We start from the raw sequence: 21855 nt of genomic DNA on the forward strand, positions 1-21855 counted from the left end.
TAGTAATTCACGCTAACCTTAAACCCTCACCACTACATACTTAACATTAACCCCTAACCCTAAAGCTAAACCCTAAAGCTAAACCCTAGATGAATGTAGTGGAGTAAAAAAGTACAAAATTCCCTATAATGAAAATATTCAAGTAAAGTACAAGTGCCTCACGATTGTACAGTAGTAAAACATTTTGTTGTAATTTTCCACCACTGCCCGTGGGCACATGTGGTCCTCACAAGGATGGAAGTACAAGAACACCTGCACACACACTCAAGACTCAAGTGTCTAAAGTTTAAGGCCTGCTGCAGAGAGTTTTAGCTGTTCCTGTGTTCTCCCGTCCCGACACTTAGCAGCTGGTCCTGTTCTACTGTCTTTATCTTCACCCTGCAGATGCTCTGGGCAGTTGTGTGTCTGTCTGGTGCTGCTCCAGTTTATATCACCTTCTTTACAACCCAACCTGTCCACCCCCTACGAACCCATAACGCAACGCCCCCATCCTCACACCACACCCACCCACACACCCCCACCCACACACGCACGGACGCACGCACGCACACACGCACACACACACACACACACACACACACACACACACACACACACACACACACACACACACACACACACACACACACACACACACACAGGGGCACTCAGGAACAGACATTCTTTTACAGCAGTCGTTACCTGTATCTCCCAGAGGCAGACTATACAGCAGTGGGTTTGCAGCTAAGCACCCTCTCTTCAGTTCGCTCTCGCCTCTCACCAGGAATCTACCGAGCTCCTTTCTGCCCTTCCCACAGCAGCACCCTCCAATGACAATCCGTTTTGTGTCACGTTTCAAAAAGGAGAATTACGAGTAACATCGATAGCGCTGTACTAGTACACGTCTTAACAGTGAAAGACGCCACTATTGTATTGTATGGAGAAACCATGAGGAACGTAATGCCCCCAAACAGCAGCAGGAGCATCAAAGCGTACATTCCTTTATTGTCCCCGGTAGGCTCTGAAGTGTAGTCACCGCTCAATAACCACAGTCGGCGTGCGCCTGGTATAAATAGAGTTACTCGCAGTCTTGCACGATATATAAGCATGGCATGAGAATCAAAGGACGAGAAGAAGGAAGGAAGAGAAAAAAAACGAGTGCACAGCGGGGATTCTTTACAGCTCCCAAATGACAGTTCCCTTTGTTTTGACGTGGTACACTGATAACATGTGGACAGTAATGCGTTCCCAGTGGCTTATTGAGAATGTAAACATGCCACGAGTAAAATCAAATCAATGAGCGTGTACTTTCATTTTCCACTTATGATCCTCCGCATCATCCATCCCTCTTTCTCTTAAAGTGATGACCTGGTTTGAGGATGCTTTAAAATGACGGCGTTTCTTTATGGTGAGGGGGGCTGAAGAGCATTGAGCTAAAAGGAAAATAAACGTATTATTAGGATGTTATAGAGTGTGTGTGACTGCAAGGCACTGGTATGTTCTCCAGTAAAGACAAATACAATACTTATTTACCTATTTCAATCTATAGTCTACCCATATAACACTGTATAATAGCAATGTACAACACAATATATATATATTGTGTATATGTATATATAGTGTAATATCTGTATATATTCCATACCTACTCTTATTAGTTATACCACTGGTTAGTATGGTTTACTATCATAGTGCATTCATACTTGTACATACATTTAGCTCAGCACATTTACTTTTTCAGCTTTTTCTTTTGCTTTGTCATATATACTCCACATGTTGCAATGTATACTGCAATGCACTTTACTGCTACTTTGCACGCTGGTTAGATGCCAACTTAATTGCATTGTACTGTAAATCATGTCATTTAATTGAATCTAATCTAATCTAATTTAACTAACTTCAAAGACAGAAAGTCAGTCAGCTCTAGCTTTATTCACAGTGACATTGATTATTTCGGCCCATCTTCACGACAACACAATACAAATTGACATTGTGTCTTGTAAACGTGAGCAGGATTGTCTAGGGGCTGACACATTGCACAGTGGCAGTGAAGCACGATGGAATGCAGTGCGTTCCTAAAATAATTTCACATCAAGGGCCACCAAGTTGACCAGGGACCCCCATTTGAGAAGAGTCTCTTATTAGATAATATGATATAGTACATACTTCCATAACTGTCTGTACAGTATGTGGGGAGATAACGGTGAAGAAAGTGAAACCTATGATCTGAATAGTCATTTGTATACATCTTCTCATTGTGCTTAGACCAGAAAAATTGTCAAATGTAAAAAGAATTTGGGAATGAATGAATGAATGAATGAATGAATGAATGAATGAATGAATGAATGAATGAATGAATGAATGAATGAATGAATGAATGAAAACTTTATTTAACAGATTGCAGAATGGGTACAATACAGTACGGCTCAATACATACAATTGTTAAGGGGATGCAGACCTGAGAAAGACGTTTGTCTTGTTTCCATCAGGGTCCCCCATTTTCAATTCATATAGACATTTATGACATACACAACATACATGACATTTATGGCATAGGGACATATAGGTATTTAGTACTGATACATTTGTGACATAAACGGTATTCAAATATACAGTACTGTTACCCCTAGATCCTGACAGAGTATATACATATGATGGGGAGGGGACTGTACATTAGGAGGGGGTGGGTGGGTGGGAGAGAAATATACATACGGCGGGGAGGGAATATATACATGCGGTGGGGAGGAGACTGTCTATTAGGAGGTGGTGGGGGTTTTGGGCATTTACTGTGGCCAGTTTAGAATTGCAGCCTCCCGTAGGTGCTCTTTAAGAGCGGTTTTGAATGTGGGCAGGGATTCACATTCCTTTACAGCTTTGGGTAGGGCATTCCACATTGTTGTGGCATAATTGCGAAACGTGTTTAGTCCCTTGTTTGAGCCGAATCTGGGTTTAACATGATTTGTTGAGTTTTCTCTGGTGTAGTGGTTGTGGTATTCACTGACCTTTGGGAAGTATTTTGACATGTACATGGGCACCCCGGTCGTATAGTGTATCTTGTAGACCAGGCCCATTGCAAGTTGCTGTACTCTGTCGTCTACTCTAAGCCATCCTAGGGACCCATCCTAGGGACCCCTTCAAGGACCTCTTCAAATGGTCCTCAGAACAACTGACCTAACGCATGGCTCTATTTGACAGCAATGAACCATTATCAAATCAAATCAAATCAAATGTATTTGTAAGGACCGACAACACACGTTAATGTCCCCATGGGCCGGACACATCTTCTTTAAACAAGTCAAGAAGAAACATCACAATGAATCAAGAACAAAACAAAAACACCATGAAGTCCAATTGTTTTTTTTATAAATTAATGCAACACTCCCAGACATACCCCACGCGAAGGTAAGGAAAAACTCACTAAAACCTAGCAATAGGAAAAAATGCACCACAGGCAATGTGGAGGAGAGAAACCTTAGAAGGGCCGTTCAACGGGGATCTCCCTTCTTAGATCTCGGTGATAGTAGTGTTGCAATAAAACAGAGATCTACATTATATGTTATTCCCCCTCCCCCCTGTCCTGCAGGTGATGACTGCGGTGGAGCAGGACTACAGGCTGCCTCCGCCCATGGACTGCCCCATGGTGCTGCACCAGCTGATGCTGGAGTGCTGGGTGAAGGAGAGGAACGTGAGGCCCAAGTTCTGCCGCATAGTCAGCACCCTGGACAAGCTGCTCCGCAACGCCGCCAGCCTCAAGGTGGTCACCAGCACCTACTCGGGGTGAGTGAGTGAGTGGCCAGATGGGACCTGAAGCTCACGCTTAGTGGTCCTTTGTCTTCATTTGTTTTTCTTTCTACCCTTTCTTTGTTTTGTTGTACCCAGGGAGTATTTGCTGAGCGTGTGTGCTCTTGTTTTCTAGTAACACCCCGGGGAACTCATACAAATTCCACACAGGCTTCCCTCAGAACAATAGGGGGTTAAGTGCCTTTCTAAAGGGCACTTCAACGGCAGTTGTTGAGGGATAGGAGAGTGGTGTTCATTCGGTCTCCCGCCCAGATTTTCCTGCAGGTCGAGCGATTTGATCCGGCAACCTTACGATTACAAGCCCACTTCTCTTCGCCCACTTAATCACTGTTGGGGCAAAGCACTGCTACCAGTCCTTCTTTAAGGCCATTATCATTACCCAGATATCAATACTCACTATTTCAGTCAGTTGACTGCGGTGGCAGTCAAGTGTTTTATAGTTGACAAAAGCTGTAACATCATAACCAATGGAAATATGAAATATAATAAAAATTAATGTATGTTTAGTTTTAGGAGAGCAGGTGATCTAAAGGTACGTGGTTTGGATGGTGTGGAATTTAGTTGTTTTTCCCTCCTAGCCGTTCCTTTCATGTGTATGGCTGTTGGGTGGAAGTAGATAAATGTTGATCCTCCAATCACAACTGTCGCTTGAAGCAAAGGAAAGAGGGCGGGCTTGAGATAAATGAAGAGGTAAATGCAGCTACGTGTAGAAAGAGGAGAGGAACCAGTGGAGTGCAGGAGAGAGTTCAATGACTTCAATGTTTTTTTCGGGGGGGGTTTTCTCGTGGTGTATATGTTCAGTGACATGTTTGTTGCATATCACCAGTGTTGGGCTGGTTCCTACGCCCTCTGGTGACGTGAACGCATCAAGTGTGTGAACTGGAGCGTGTGGCCCGGGCTCTGCTGTAGCTTCCCCTCTTTTCCCATGGAAACAAAAGGCAGAATTCATAACATACAGTATCTGGGTCCTCCGCCAGTTCTCCGCCTCATGGTCTCCAGTAAAGCACCGTGCCCCAAGGGCGAATCCTATGCCAGGTTTGGGGGCTCGGCGGAGCTAATTGTGTGTGGAAAACGTAATGGCTGACCTAGGTTTAATTCCCCATCCTCTTGGCTGGATCCTGAATGTAGGTGATAGGACAGACAGCAGGCCGAGCTGCTGATGTGGAAAAGCAGGAGGTGATGAAGTGTAAGTAATAAGGGAGATTGAGGAGAAGCTAAAAGAGAGGAATGTGTTTAATTAGGTTGCTAATGAGCTTTTTAATGCGCCGGGGGAGGGCGCAGCCATCGCTGTGTGATGGGCGAGCGAATGGGAGAGAGGGTGAGTTTCTGTGTGTGCGTGCATGTATGTGTGTGTGTTTGTGTGTATACACGTGTCTCTGCAGACATGTGTGTGTGTGCGTCTGTGTGCATGTTATGCTACGTGTCACTGTATGCGGATGGCATGCAGATGATTAATTTATGGCCTCATCTGTATGCGACAACCAGAGATAGATGAGCGAGAGAGAGAGATAGGAAGAGGGAGAGAGAGGGGGGAGAGAGACAGATAAATAGGAAGAGGGAGAGAGACAGAGAAAGAGAGAAATAGGAAGAGAGAGGGGAATAGGAAGAGAGAGGGAGAGAGAGAAACAGAGAGCATGATTTAGTGTATGTCTTAGAGCAGACGGCTGTGTTGCAGTGTGCAGGCCTGTGGGTTTAGTGTACGTCTCTGGAGCTGTGTTGCAGTGTGCAGGCCTGTGGGTTTAGTGTACGTCTCTGGAGCTGTGTTGCAGTGTGCAGGCCTGTGGGTTTAGTGTACGTCTCTAGAGCTGTGTTGCAGTGTGCAGGCCTGTGGGTTTATGTCTCTAGAGCTGTGTTGCAGTGTGCAGGCCTGTGGGTTTATGTCTCTAGAGCTGTGTTGCAGTGTGCAGGCCTGTGGGTTTAGTGTACGTCTCTAGAGCTGTGTTGCAGTGTGCAGGCCTGTGGCTTTAGTTTATGTCTCTAGAGCTGTGTTGCAGTGTGCAGGCCTGTGGGTTTAGTGTATGTCTCTGGAGCTGTGTTGCAGTGTGCAGGCCTGTGGGTTTAGTGTATGTCTCTAGAGCTGTGTTGCAGTGTGCAGGCCTGTGGGTTTAGTGTATGTCTCTAGAGCTGTGTTGCAGTGTGCAGGCCTGTGGGTTTAGTGTATGTCTCTAGAGCTGTGTTGCAGTGTGCAGGCCTGTGGGTTTAGTGTACGTCTCTAGAGCTGTGTTGCAGTGTGCAGGCCTGTGGCTTTAGTTTATGTCTCTAGAGCTGTGTTGCAGTGTGCAGGCCTGTGGCTTTAGTTTATGTCTCTAGAGCTGTGTTGCAGTGTGCAGGCCTGTGGGTTTAGTGTATGTCTCTGGAGCTGTGTTGCAGTGTGCAGGCCTGTGGGTTTAGTGTATGTCTCTAGAGCTGTGTTGCAGTGTGCAGGCCTGTGGGTTTAGTGTACGTCTCTGGAGCTGTGTTGCAGTGTGCAGGCCTGTGGGTTTAGTGTATGTCTCTAGAGCTGTGTTGCAGTGTGCAGGCCTGTGGGTTTAGTGTACGTCTCTGGAGCTGTGTTGCAGTGTGAGATTGAGCTGCTGCTCCTCACCTGCCATTGGCTGCTCAATGATGTTGGGGGCAGATAATGGGGAGGATATGAGACTGTCCTCTATCCAGTATCTCCAGCCAAGAGAGCCTTTACCAGAAGGACACTAGCCAATGAACAAAGGACACTCACACCCTGCCGTGGCCTTGCCGAGATGCTGAGATAAACGTTACACTTTTATTAAAAACAACAACGACGTGATGAATTGGTTTGTCCCTTGGGGTTGAATTGGATTTTGTAAAAGTAGAAGAGAGGTTCAATTATGCTTTGTATGAGGGCGGCTGATTGGCGCAATGGGCAAGGCGCTCGCCTCTAACGCAGGATACGCTGGGTTCGTTGCTACCGGCTGGCCGGTCGTTCATACTAACACAATTGGCAAGTGTTAGAGGGTGGGAAAGCCGGTGGGTGGGGATTTGACGTTGTGGACAGTGACTCCTACAGGTCGGTTTGGTGACGACGGAAGCAGGAAGTGACGGGGGCAGCGTGCGCCTCCCACACGTTACTCCTCGCCACTGAGAGTTCGAGCTGCTGCGGTGAATAGATGCGACAGGCTGCCTCCTCGTGTACCGGAGGGGACACGTGACGCAAGGCTTCTGACCTCACTACAACCGACCTGTGGGAGGCATAGTCTAGCAACGTTCAAGACAGGGGAGGGGAGAATTGGATAAAAAAAATGTATGCTTTGTATGCTTGGTACACTATCCTAACTAATACAGGGTTATTACTGTATGCTACTGCCAGGATTTGCTTGTTTCTCAGATTAAGTAGAACCTTACCCATGGCTGGATAGCTTCAGTGTATCTGCTTTGCAGTTTAATGAATGGTTGCCCCTGTCTTTTGTCTAAAGAGGATATTGCGTGTGTGTGTGTCTGTGTGTGTGTGTGTGTGTGTGCGTGTGCGTGTGCGTGTGCGTGTGCGTGTGTGTGTGTGTGTGTGTGTGTGTGTGTGTATTGACAGGGACCTGCTCCGGGTTGGAGGGACGCTGCCCGGCCACCCCAGGAAGAGCCCAGACGACAGTCAAGAAATCATACGGCAACAGATGAGCCAAACTCTCCCCATCAGAGTCTGAGCCCCGGAGCGGAGAGACTAACCACAGAGAGACTAACCACGGAGAGACTAACCACGGAGAGACTAACCACAGAGAGACAAACCACAGAGGAAAAAAACTACCTAAGAGAACCTTACCTGGAGAGTCTGGTGAAATATGGAGAGAAAATAGAAAGGACATTCCTACTGCAGAGAGAGAGAGACAGTGGACCCTTGTGGATATATTTAGGGGCATATGGAGATTTATTGTCCGTTTCCATTGCAAATATATGTTCATCATTTGACGCTTGTGGATTTGTGAAAACATCCATTGACATAAAAGCCAAACTCTCTGGCGACGCCCTCCACCCCCCCCCCCCCCCTCCAGTTTTGGTTTGCATGTCTGCATGTGTTTTCTGCTGGTTGGGAAGCGCTCCTCCTTCCGTAGTGATACCAGTCCACCTCCTAACCTCTACCTTACTCAACACGCTATACGGATGGAACAATTCAGACTCCAATGCTCCTGATCTATACAAAGGTGCCAAAATGAAAGCAGGTGTACGGACACCTGCTAAACAAGGACTCCGAGAGAACTTTACATCCATGGATGTTTTTAATCCTTTTCTGTATTTTTTTTGGTTCCGGAACTAGCTCTGCTCTTTTGGACTTCCGTGGAAATTGTGGATTTACATATTTTTTCTTTCTATCTTTTTCTTTTGCCGTTTTGAAAAAGAAAACTAGTTTTTGGTCCACTTCCTCTTTAAACGTCGTCTTCCATGTGGACCGGGAGACTTGGTCATGGTCCTGTACAAAGTATAGTCTTGAGTCTTCAGATAACTGTGTCACCTGCTCTGGGTTATACGGGTGGGGGGTTATATAGAGATTTGTTTGACTGTGCAGGACATTACATCATCTGCATAAAGTGGAACCTTTTTGTGGAGAAACAAGCAAAGGCAGGATGAGAAAGATCCCCAGAGAAAACGTTGCTCTGTAGACATTCGCTACACGGACTGTTACATCCATGTTTGTTTTATCTTATTTTATTCACATAATTATGCATTATTTTGAATGCTAAGTTATTACTTACTGAACAAAGAGTATTCTGTGTTTTCTACAGTTATTGGAGCGTATCTTCTTTTCCTGTTTTTGACTCTCCTCCTCTTCTTCACCACACATTTAGACAGAAGTGAATGATTGAATGAGAAAGAAATATTCTGCAGAATGAAAAACGAAAGAAAAAAACTGAAGGTAATTCGCCAGCATTGCCGTACAGTATTCCCGGATGAAAAGTGCCTGTGGTGATGGTGTGTTGTATCATTTCTGTGGCAAACGTGTTGCCCATCATTGAGAATTTAAAAGGTCAATATACAGTTATATAGCGTACTTGCATCGCGTCCCGCTCTTAAGCCATACTGAGATATACCTCATCTCATGTACCTACTGTACACCATCAACGAAAAAACAAATACACCCACCACCTGCCAGGCCCGCCCCTATAGTGGCGTACTATAAAGTACTAGGCGTGGTCACCACTCACTCTTCCTCTTTTTCGTTTCCATCATAGCGGTCGCAAGTCGCCCTATGTAACTAGTGCTATGAAAAGATTAGAGAAATTGCGTAATGTTGAATGCTTACCGGAGGTTTGCTTACCCCTGGAATCTTCGGGGCATGTTTCAGCGACACGTCGGGCCTATTCTGATGTTTCCTCGTCTTGTGGCAGCAGACCAAGGAGCAGCGTGCAAGGTTTGGCTATCGAGCCGGCTTGTACACAGGTAGGCCCTGTGTCATCAGGCATTGATGTTGGTGTTAGTAATGCTGTGGAGTGTGTGTCGGCGCCAGGGGCGGGATGGCTTGGTGAACGTTCCACTGAAGTGGACGGTTTCCGGGCGATCCTGGAGCATGCTGCTAACACTAATGCTACTGCTAATGCTAATGCTAATGCTGAAATGGGTCGTTGTTCTAATATTCCCCGCCGTGGGACGTTGCCGCTTTTCCCTCCTCTTGCCCGGTTCATTAATGAAGGTCAGTCGGTAGCTAATGTGGGGGTTTCGCTGAGTCCTATTTACCTTTTTTACGGGTAAAAGGGCTGACAACAGGGTGCAGGCCAGGTGTACCGTGGCTAAGTAGCCAGATAGCTTTGATCCTGTGCCCCGGCGGGGATGAACGATGTCCCACCCGGCCGATGCTTGAGAGTGAATCGGCTCGGAGGGTGGCAGTATGGACGGATGAGTGGTATACTGCTGCAGGATGGTTTTTAGCGGCGGCCAGTGTTATGGCTCAGCTGTCTATTTTCCTATCCACATTGGCGTCGGGTAGTGGGGCTATGGGTCCAGCCGACACTATAAACATGTTGCATGTTTGTGGTGTTATAGAGATCTTGACTCAGTCGCAAGCTATAACTGTGGGGAGGATTAGGATGCTATCAACGTTTGTTAATAGGCATGTCTGGTTGGAGCACTCTCCTCTTGGGGAAGAAGATAGGTTTTCTCTCCTCACGACTCCTTTTTCCACGGAAGGACTTTTTGGTCGTTCTGTGGAGGCGCAGGCGGCCAGAGGTTGTAACACGCCTCTTCCCAGTCAACAGGTGGAGTACTTGGGCTTGATGTTGAGGTCAATGCCCATGATTGTAACCCTCTCGGAGCAACGGAGGGTGTCTATCCTACACGAGCTTGGGGGTTTCCGTCTGGGAGGGACGGTCATGGCGCTGCAAGTGATGCGCCTGCTCGGTATGATGGCATCTGCTCACACGGTGGTTCCTCTTGGCCTCCTCTTCATGAGGAGGATACAGAGGTGGTTCTTCTCTATGGGGATAGATCCGGTGAGGGACAAATGGAAACGGTTGACGGTTCCTTTGTCGATATGGGGAGATCTCGCCCATTGGAGGAGGCTGGGTATCCTCACCATTGGGGTCCCCATGGGCCGCGGGCGCTCACACGTCACAGTCTTCACCGACGCCTCTCTCACGGGTTGGGGAGGGACGTGTCGGACCAACACAGTGGGGGGCAGCTGGCCGGTCCGTGCTGCCCCGTCTACCCTGCACATCAATGTGTTGGAATTGAAGGCGGTCCTCCTGGTCCTCAAACGGTTCGACCACCTGGTGGTAGGCGAGCACGTTCTGGTCAGAACGGACAGTATGACGGCAGCGGCGTATATCAACAGGCAGGGTGGGACTCGATCCATCCGCCTGCACCGGGCGGCGGTCGAACTCTGGCTATGGGCATCTCGCAGGCTGCGCAGTCTGAGGGCGCTCCACATCCCTGGTATGGAGAATGTGGGCGCAGATATGATGTCTCGGGGCGGTCCTCGTCACGACGAGTGGGAACTCCGCCACGATATAGTCAGGCAGATCTGGGATTGCTTCGGGGAGGCCTCAGTGGATCTGTTTGCGAGCCGACGTTCTCACAAGTGCCCCTTGTGGTTCTCAGTCAGTCGGGCAGATCATCCCCCCTTGGGGGTGGATGCCTTCTCGATCTTTCCATGGCCGCTCGGCCTTCTGTACGCCTTTCCTCCTATACAGCTGTTGAGTCAGCTGTTGGAGCGGATACGGAGGAAGCGCAGGACGGTGATCCTGGTCGCGCCGGACCGGGGCACGGCAGTGTGGTTCCCGGTCTTGATCCAGCTACTGGTCGCTCCGCCTTGGGTTATTCCTTGGTCGGCGACGGCCCTCTCTCAAGCACGGGTCGCTGTTTCAGTACCCGGTGTTTGGCCAATGTCTGATGGTGTGGCTGGTGAGAGGGTAAGTCTGGAGAGGATGGACCCTTCTGTGGTTGATACCATCCAGAATGCGCATGCTCCCTCCACTGTCGCGCTTTACGCGGGCAGATGGCTTATGTTCCAAGAGTGGTGTAAGGCAAGGGGCCGGGACCCAGTCTCCTGCCCCCTGGATGCTGTTCTTGGTTACCTCCAGTCTCTCCTTGATAGACTGTCGGCTTCGACGGTGAGGGTATATGCAGCAGCTATATCCTCCTATCATGAGGGATTTGAGGGTGATGTCTTGTTCAGCCACCCTCTTGTGAAGCGTTTCCTGCTTGGCGCTCGACGCGTTAAGCCGGTACAACGCTCTTTGGCTCCGAGTTGGGATCTTCAATTGGTCCTCGGTCGGTTGTCCTTTGCCCCGTTTGAGCCTCTTGAGCAAGCGCCGTTGGGACAGCTGTCGTTCAAGACCGCGTTTTTGCTGGCCGTCACCTCCGCTAAACGCGTGGGTGAGCTCTGTGCTCTTTTGGTACGACCAGAGTGCCTGTCTTTTCGTTCCGATTGCGGTGCCACTCTGCGGCCTAATCCTGCCTTCGTGCCTAAAAATATCCGGAGTTCCTTCCGCTCCAGGGATATTGTGGTTCAGGCGTTTCATCCGCCTCCTCACGCTAGTGAGTTGGAGGCGGGCCTTCACCTGTCATGTCCGGTCCGTGCTTTGGGGATTTACCTCAGCCGTACTCAGGGCCTCAGGGCTACCGATCGGCTTTTTGTCTGTCACGGTGGTTCTCGTGCCGGTAAGGCACTATCGAAACAGCGCCTGTCCCATTGGTTGTGCGAGGGCATTGCCCTCTGCTACACGTTGGCCGGGCTGGATCCCCCTGGGGCGTCAGGGCGCACTCCACTCGTGGGGTGGCGGCCTCTGCCGCTCTGCTGGGTGGGGCCTCGGTGGAGGACATCTGTGCTGCAGCTTCATGGACATGACCGGGGGTTCTGTCTCCCAGGCGGTTCTGGGGTCTGTGGCCTCTCCTGCTTCCCGTCCTTTGGTAGGGTAGCAGGGGTGTGTGGGTATGGGCCACAGTGTGTTGGGTCACACGTGGTTCCGCCTGTGCTGTGTGTTCAAGGGGTTCTAGTTCCCTCTTGCTCGCACTCGGTGGAGTTGACTGCGCCCCCCCTTCATTAGGAAGGATGGGGTGACGGGACTCTCCTTTCCCCTTGATGTGGGCTTGCGGGTCCTCAGGGGGTGCATCTGTCGGGCCTTGCGTCCGCTCTACCCCATATCTCGGTATGGCTTAAGAGCGGGACGCGACGCTTTATAACGACATGAGTACTGGCTAAGCGTCCCGCTCTTAGCGTGCCCTGAGTTCCCTTGGGGAATCTTTTCCTGGAAACGTTTTTTTCCGAGGAAGAGTGAGTGGTGACCACGCCTAGTACTTTATAGTACGCCACTATAGGGGCGGGGCCTGGCAGGTGGTGGGTGTATTTGTTTTTTCGTTGATGGTGTACAGTAGGTACATGAGATGAGGTATATCTCGGTATGGCTTAAGAGCAGGACGCTTAGCCAGTACTCATATAACTAGGTTATATACATAACCTGTCGATAATAGTCATGTGATCGACCTGACCTACAAACATTAACAGTAGTACAAATCACTCAATGTTTAATCAACGTTACTTCAGACCTTTTTTTAAGCACGCCAGCTGTCAGCGCAGTTCCTGTTTTAAAACACTGCCTGTATATAATATATTAAACCAATCCACTCAACACTCCACAACCATTTGACCTGACCCTTGTTTGTACGTTTGTTTGTTTGTTTGTTTGTTTGTCGTCAACACAAACAAATGGAAAATTACGGTTTTGAAGGCCATTACATTGAAAGAACATGTCAATATGAAAGAAGAAAAAAAAGTGTCTCTTAGGACAGACTTCAATTAAAAGTGTATTAGGTTGTAAAAAGAAAACCACAAAAAAAACAAAGAAAAGAAAAAAGAAGTGGCAGAAAAAGAAAACTAGAACAAAAATAAGCATTTCTCTCTCAGTATTTTTACGATTATCATATGCAAATAAATTATTAAAGTGATATCTGGTATTCTCTTTGATTGATTTCTTTCCTATGGGTTCATCAGACTTGGGTCTGGTCTCATCCAGCCGGGGGAGGGGGGGGGGGGTGAGATGCCTCACTCAGAATACCACAGCAGCTCTTGGATGGACTCATTAAGATTTCAGATTGACCAAAGACCAGCAGAGTCCACGCAGCTCTCGCCAATTAGGGGGACCAGCTACACCGGAGATTTCGTCCCCTATGCCGTTGGAGAGGCTTCAAAGAAGCAAAGTTAATGCCGGCGTCACACCGAGAGCTGCTGTCGGCCGGCTTCTTAATCTAAGGACACAAACTCACGCCGTTGCACAAACTCCCTCTTGCCCGTATTGATGAGCCAAGCTGTCACCTGGCAACCTGTGATGCCTGTAGACGCTGAGGGAACTGGCCTATCAGGGGGTCCTAAGGACTGATATTTATCATTTTCTGACTCGATGCTGAGCTAGCAGGCGTATGATCATCTACCAGGGGAGAGATTGATGGTGACTTGCTTCCTGAGGGGACGGAACAAAGAGAACTTTTGAGTCCACCGTAATATGACGGATGCAGATGCAGATGGGGTTACTCCACGTTGCGCTACTATCCATCATCATACACTATATATACAGTATATACAATACCCGTGAATTGATGGGAGACGGTGGCCACGGTGATACACATCCCCTTTGTAGATTTGCTTTGTTCGGGGGGGAAAAGCCATGTAGGAATGCCTGACCTTGATAGGAAAGAACTGTCATTCCTTGTCAAATTCTCCATCAGAGTCGGATGCTTTATTGTCACGTCTTCATATACAAGTACAGGAGAGTGAAATTCTTTGGTCTTGGTTCCTTCACCTTGCAGCAGCAGTGGCAGTAGAATCACATAAAGCAATACAAGTACCAGCATAGCAGCATACTGTATTAAAGATATAATACTGTATCAAATATGATAAAAAAATATAGTACAGTGATAGTGGTGTGGATGTAGTGACAGTGTGTGCAGTAGATATATGTGCGTGTGTTTGATTGTTCTCATGTAATTGTGAGGTCTGTTGAGGAAACAATCGAAAATCTCAACTGTATCTAAAACGTTTTTTTTTTCTTATCCATACTGTGGGAAGAAATGGCACAAAAGTTAAATAAATTTGGTCTTAGCCATGAATCCCAGTATCACTGTTTTTAACTGCTGTTTGTTGTTGTTGTCATTTATTTCTGATTTTGTTTTTATTGTGTTTTTATATTAAGCTGTAGTGTAAAGCACCCTGTGCATTCGTGCTGTGAAGGGTGCTATATAAATAAAGGTCATTCATTCATTCATTCACAACACAATAATATAAAGCTGGTCTTATAGCCTTGAATCCCAGTATACAACACAATAATATAAACCTGTGGCACAGCGGAACAACAACACAATCATCAAATTTGCTGACGACAGTAGTGGTGGGCCTGATCTCTGCAAACGATGAGAGGGCCTACCTGGAGGAGGTCAAGGTTCTAGCGGGATGGTGTCAAGAGAACAGCCTCTCCCTGAACGTCAGCAAAACAAAGGAGATGATTGTGGACTTTAGGAGGTCGGGGGTCAGGGACTGCAGCCCCCTCAGCATCGACGGGGCACCGGTTGAGAGAGTGAACAGTTTCAAGTACCTCGGAGTCCACATATCCGAGGACTTGACATGGACCACACACATTGACAGTGTTGTGAAGAAGGCATGGCAACGCCTCTACTTCCTCTGGCGCCTAAGGAAGTTCCAAGTCAGTCAGAAGATCCTTAAGAACTTCTACTCATGCACAATAGAGAGCATCCTGACTGGCAATATCACCTCCTGGTTTGGGAATAGCACCGCACAAGACCGTAGCAGACTACAGAGAGTGGCCCGTTCAGCCGAACGCACAATTGGAGGGAGGCTTCCCACTCTCCAGGGCATTTACAACAAGCGGTGCATGGGCAAGGCCAAGAGAATTATCAAAGACTCCAGCCACCCAAACAACTGCCTCTTTGAACTGCTGCGGTCAGGCAAGCGATACCGGAGTCTCATGGCAAGCACAGAGAGACTCAGAAGAAGCTTCTATCCCCAGGCCATCAGGATGCTCAACGAACAATAACACTATGTAACAACCATCAAATGCACTCACAGCACACGCATCCACACGCACACACTCACTTTAAACATACAACTCACTGCAGCACCCACTTTAACCACTTTAGAACACCTAAGCACACTTTATATTTATTGGTAAAGAATTTGCACTACAACCCATACCTCATTACACCTTACTGTAAATTGTACCTAAATTGTACCTCATCCCACTTCTGCTTTGCACTGTATAGTATATTGTATGGTAACTCAGTTACTGCTACTCTACATTGAGCATTGTATATATGTATACTGAACATTTTTGTCTACGTACTTGACTTCTATTTTATACTTGCTATACTTATTTTATACTTATCTATTTTTGCCTAGCACAGTCTCTGGAGCGTAACAGAAAGAAGCATTTTGTATAAAAGTATTCTGTACTTCTGTATGACAAATAATAAAGAAACTTGAACTTGAAACCTGGTCTTAGCCTCAAATCCCAGTATCCAACACAATCATATAAAGGTGGTCTTAGCCTTGAGTCCCAGTATGAAACAATAATATAAAGATGGTTACTTTCCATTCAGACTTTTTCATGGCTTGGCTTTTGCATTTGACACATGATGCCAAAAGGAGGAGTTTTGCACTTACATTTTTATTTATTTTTAAAACAATTAAATCATTGCTACTCACTCACATAATACCGCTCTGGGTCACCCTTCACCAAATAATAATGTTCTGTGCCGTCTCTCCCCTTCAATCTCAGACAGATTCATCTGGAAGTCTCCCCCTGCTGTTTCTCCTGCCTAATAAGAAATGGCAGCAAGCAATCCTACAGGAAAACATGCAATTGTCATCGTATCACAGACCATTAAAGGGTGAGAAATCAACTGAGACAGTCCCTCCCATAGATTTTAATGAGCATGCTTGATGGAGGAAAAACTGAGGACACGTTGGCAAGGATGACAGTTAATTTCATGTTTGCCAGTTGCTCATGGGAATAACATCAAATCCCTCCATTGCCACAGTCATCCCTATGAGTACTGCCGGGTTAACAAGTGTTGGGCTGCTATACTAGCCACCGGCAGTGGCCATTTTGGTATGAAAGTTCTGGTGGGGCCACACAATATTCACACAAGAAAATGTGATGAAGCAATCCAAACATACCACAGGTATATTACATTGAACCATACTCACACAACCAACAAACTGCACGCGAGTGAGAGAGGATAAACACTGCGATCGATGTGACCAATGCATCACCAGCACCAGTGATGACAAGATTCCAGCCAAATAACTCCATCCAAAATCACACAAACGATGAAGAGCTGACAGTTCTCACTACATTTATTCTCGAAAAGACAATTGAGGTCACCCTCATTTTCAATGTCGTCAAGACTTTACAGACATTTCAATGCATACATTTTTACAATGTAATAATAATAAATATGAATAACTATATATATTTTCACACATGGACCGCAGTCCAGAGTGCCCCACAGCAATTAGTATAAAATGAACATAGGCATAAAATCAGCACACAATTGACAGAATAAAAAACAATGCATAAATTGCAGACATAAGAATAGGTATAAAAGTAGTGCAACGTAAACGTGCAGACATAATAATAGGCATAAAATAAGTACAATAGTACAATGTTGCTCGATGGCATGTGAACCCCCCAGGAACAGCTAGTCCCCCAAACACCCCACACACTCAGTGCAGAGACCTTTAGAGGGGCAGGTGCTAACATTTTTAAAAGGGCACATGTATCAAAAATCAGCTGACAGACGGGCAAACATGAGGCGAGATGCTCGGTTTGCGCTAGATTTCCAAGAGGGAGGGCAACGCATCGCACAACATAACAGAAAACCATGCACCTCAGACAGACAGGCATTCAAATATTTATTTATTTATTTATAATATTATTAATTGTTAAAATTATTCTTGATGAGGACATTGGGCATTGCCCATTACAAAAAATCTTTATAATAAAAAGATTATAACGGGCAGTCAGGTGGCGTAGCGGATATTGCGTTTGTCACCAACCCCGGAGACGCTGGATTCGCCTGTTCGAATCCAGCTCCCGGCGTGTCACCAGCTTGGCTGGCCGTTCACACTAATACAATTGGCAGTATTAGAGGGTGGGAAAGCTGGCGGGGTGGGTCCGGGTCATTGTAAACAGCGACTCCTACAGTTCGGTTGGGGCGCCTGCTCAGCGCGGATAGGATCTAAGGGGGGTAGTGTGATCCTTCCACACATTACACCCTCTCAGTGAGAGTCCACGCTGCCAGGTGAAAAGAAGCGGTTGATTGGCTAGACGTGTGTTGGAGGAAGCACGTGATAGCCTCCACTCTCCCAGACCGACTGTGGGGGGTAAGTGCGCAGCGACCAGGAAGGGGATTGGGAATTGGCATAACGACTAACATTGGGATGGGAGAAAATCTGAGGAAAAAGGAGGGGGAAAAAGATCAATACAAAAAAATAATAATAAAAAGATTATAATAATAAGAAAATAATAATAAAGCCTTGTCAAAAAAAGGGCACTTTGGTCATCAAGGGGCACATGGGCAAGTGCTTGGGCACCCAAAGCCTGCCTGCCACACATCAATCCCTACCACAAGTGCACATATCTTACCATACGAACATTAGGACCACCAAATGACAGCGTTCAAGATCTCTCAACATCAAATACTCACGACCGAAACAACACCAACATGAGGACAATAAAAGCGCAAAGCAAACCTCCTGTAGTGAACGGAGCACTGCCATTACACAAAGCCTGGAGTCTCCTTCACACATTGTCTCGAATAAGCATCTAAAGATGCCAGGGTTTAACAAGCCGGCAGACTCGCCATGTCCACGCAAGGTAATTTCGCACTTTCCACAAAGTTTTATACAGGTTAGAATTCTGCCAAGAGCATACCTGTTGGCAGTTTTAATTTTTTTTATCTACTTTTTCTCCCCCTTTTTTCTGTATTTTTCTCCCATCCCAATTTAGTCGTTATGCCAATTCCCTTCCTGGTCGTTGCGTGCATTTGCCCCCCACTTGCCGGTCTAGGGAGGGTTGATAGATACTATCACATGTCCCCTCCGATACATGTGGAGTCAGCCAGCCGCTTCTTTTCACCTGACAGCGAGGACTCTCACTGGGGGAGCGTAACGTGTGGGAGGCTCACACTACTTCGCCCAGTTCCCTTCCTCGCTGAGCAGGCGCCCTGACCGACCTGTAGGAGTCGCTGTTTACAACAACCAGGATACACACCCCACCGGCTTCCCACCCGCTAACACTGCCAATTGTGTTAGTATGGACGACCGACCAAGCCGGAGGTACCGCTGACAGCTGGATTCGATACCAGTGTCTCTGCGGTGGTAGGCAGGCGCTTAGTCCACTGCGCTACCCGGCCGCCCTGTTGGCTGTTTTCTTCAGTCTGTCGGTTGTGTTGTTCAATGCCACGTCTCTACGCACTCTCAAGCTGAGAGGCAACATTTGTTTTTGCTTGTAAGCCTACCTTGATGGCACTATCCACATGTGACGCACAGCTCTGGTGTTTTACCAGCCTTTCTGAAAGATGTTTCAAGTCTTTAGATCCAGTTGTTTCCCCTCCAAAAAGAAGACACGGATTGCCAAGTTTGAGATATGATTAAGTCATCCGGTCGATCTGGTCCCAAATGTTTTATTTCCCATTTTCGCTCAAGGGGTCGGCTAAAGTGCTAAATCGTACTGTTGTTAAATGATCCACATGATTCATGATGACTACTGTAACATTAACGTACTTTAGCTAAACTAGAAAGATGTGCATGTGCACATTCTCCCGGGAAAATCAACCAATGAGATGCTTCTAAGGGTCCTGGCTGTCACATAATCACACTCTCTCTCACACACACACACACACACACACACACACACACACACACACACACACACACACAGACACACACACACAGGCCAAGGCAGGACACACACAAATGTGTACATGCATGCATGAACAAATACTTGTTCACACATGCACACACACACATACACACACAGCTGTACTCTTTCTCACACAAACTAATAACGCATACGCGTGCTCTCAACCATCCAGCAGATTGGCAGTGATTTGTCAGATTTAGCTGTATCTACTTGTGTACCCCCTTCTAAATGCACCAGTCAGATCTCAAAGCACTCATTTGCCATCCTGTCCAAAGCAACTTTAATGCCTCCAATTACAGGGGGGTCTGCAAGCAGGCAGATTCGGAGCGGGGAGGTTTGGCAGGAGAGTTTGCTACGCATCACAGCCTTTGAACAGAGTAGTGATTTGCCACTGGTGTGGCTGTAGCAGCCGGTGCAGCGGCAGCCTGTTGTCAAACACTTTCTGGTGGAAATGCATGCAGCTCTCTTCTGGAACTGCTGGGAGACACACAGAATGATCAGTCTTTGAACTGCTCTGCAGACTCTTATGAAGAATCTCTGCATCTATGCACTGCAAGCTCGAATTAAAATGAAAGGGTTTTTGCCAAAGAAAAAGGTTATGTAAAATAGGGTTTATTTTGATTGAATATTCTGACACAAGTCAGTCGCCCAGAATGGTGTCATGGGGTAATGACATCCTGGGATAAAGATGTCATACTACTGAGACATGGTTTTATTAAGAGGCCAGGGTACATGAATACTTAAAGACATGTCTTTTACAGTACATGTAATACATATACTGTACGTATCATGTCTTTGTTATGCATGATGGGCCTCATGAATACATTTCTTATGTATAGGTACATTTCAACAAATTCAAACATTATAAATATAATGTTGATGATTGACTAATTATTTGACAGGAATTGTACTTATACCAAATGGTACCATGATAAAGCTAAATTATTAGTTTTTCTACAGGATTGGAAATGTTATTCTCAAAGTATAATCTGCTACAGATTACAGATTATACAACAGATTATTAATTTGCTAAACGTTTCAATCAGCAATATCTATTCTCAATTCTCAAACTGCGAATATTAGCGATAAATTGTTATGTTTATAAAAATTATTTTAAATGTTTATTAGCGACGCCAAGCTTTCAAACCCTAGCGCTTGTCTGTCCGCAACCCTTGTGCAACTGTGAGTACCTGTGAAATGTCTTTGCGACACCTGTACGACAAGCGTTTTGATAGAGAAAAGCGAAACAGATTTAATTGTAGGATTTTTCAATGGTTGTATAAGGGACGGTGTATTCACTCGTCCAACCATATTGGCGTGCATCACAGTCCCGAAAGGGGCTAGTTTGTCATATTTTCTTTTTTGCAAAATAACTTGTTGCTTGGTGTAGCAGCGGCACATTTTAAACAAATTATTCCCTTCGCTGTCTGGCTACTCCACAATATTTTTTTTTTAAACGTGGGCAGTACATTAGGTAGGCAGTGTTCCTGGCTCGAAAAAGCACAGCTAATTCATTAATTAAAGCAAATTGGTTGATCGTGACATCACAAAGAGCAATAATTCTGAACAGCGTGTTTAGGCTTGCTAGCCTTAAGACTTTTAACCCTGGTCAAATGACAAGTACCAGTAGTAGGCTACCTAATAGTACCTATGTCACTATTCCCCAGTGTCTAAATCACATGTCAGACTGCAACGTCTATACAAAGACCTGGTAAAACCCATTTTACAAGATATGGCCCATTTAATGGATTTTATTTACCTTTATTCTTTGTAACCAGATCATTTTAACCCAAATGTAAATCCATTGCTCCCTATATATATATTCTTTTTTTTATAGTAGACTCTATCTTTTTAAGCCTGGTATTAAGTGCCTCCAAAAGCAAAGTGATCTGTAGCTTATTAAGCAGTAGCTGCAACACATCTCCCTATAGAAATTAAAAAAAAAATTCCCTCAAATGGTTTGTTCACATTTAATTAAAACTGGCAACACATACACATACAAACACACACACACGCACGCACGCGCACACACACACACACACACACACACACACACACACACACACACACACACACACACACACACACACACACACACACACACACACAACGTTCTGTTTACTACCATAAATAACACATCCCCAGTTCTGTTCCAGTTCCTAGCACCTTTGTCATGAATGCCTTTGGTGTCTTGGATCAGGGCTTGATTGATAAGTATCCCCTCTGACCGTGGATGGATCAGCAGTGTGCCGTGTGATCCACTAAAAGGCTTCCTAAGCCCCCCCCCCATCATTGATTAACGGGGTGTCAATGTCCCGTGGGTCTGACGGACAGCGGGCACCAGAATGTGACTGCTAGCTGCGCTCCCCCGGTCCTCCTGCTCCCCGGTCCACTGCTGCTGCTGCTGCTGCTGCTCTCTGGGCCGGGCCGCCACCCGCAGCTTGAGTGGAATTAGCAGGGACGGGACAGGGATGGAGGTCAAGAGTGAGCGAAGGAGGAAAGAAGAGAGAGGAAAGGAGGGAGGGATGAAAGCGTCGGGGATAAATCACTCCTGCCTGTTCTTTTGTAGCTGCGTTCTGTTAATTTCTGAGGTTGTTAATCGTGACTCAGGGACAGAGGGTTTGGGGGGGGGGGGGGGGGGGCAGATGCGTACAGAGTCTGGTGTACAGTGTTTGTTTCTCTACAAGACCGACATGTTACTAATGCG

At 46.5% G+C, this 21855-nt stretch overlaps 1 protein-coding gene across 1 annotated transcript in view; it reads left to right on the forward strand.

Moving 5' to 3' along the window:
* The window catches only part of LOC311239529 (ephrin type-B receptor 3-like), a 57781-nt gene extending 48988 nt beyond the window's left edge, over nucleotides 1–8793 (forward strand). Inside the window, 2 exon segments of the mRNA XM_084327848.1 lie at nucleotides 3563–3756; nucleotides 7319–8793. Coding sequence (XP_084183974.1) covers nucleotides 3563–3756; nucleotides 7319–7430 — 306 coding nt within the window. The 3' untranslated portion in view covers nucleotides 7431–8793.
* Nucleotides 8794–21855: the final 13062 nt, after the last annotated feature.

Source organism: Notolepis coatsorum, assembly GCF_963971535.1.
Source record: "Notolepis coatsorum genome assembly, chromosome: 13".
Taxonomy (NCBI): Eukaryota; Metazoa; Chordata; class Actinopteri; order Aulopiformes; family Paralepididae; genus Notolepis; species Notolepis coatsorum.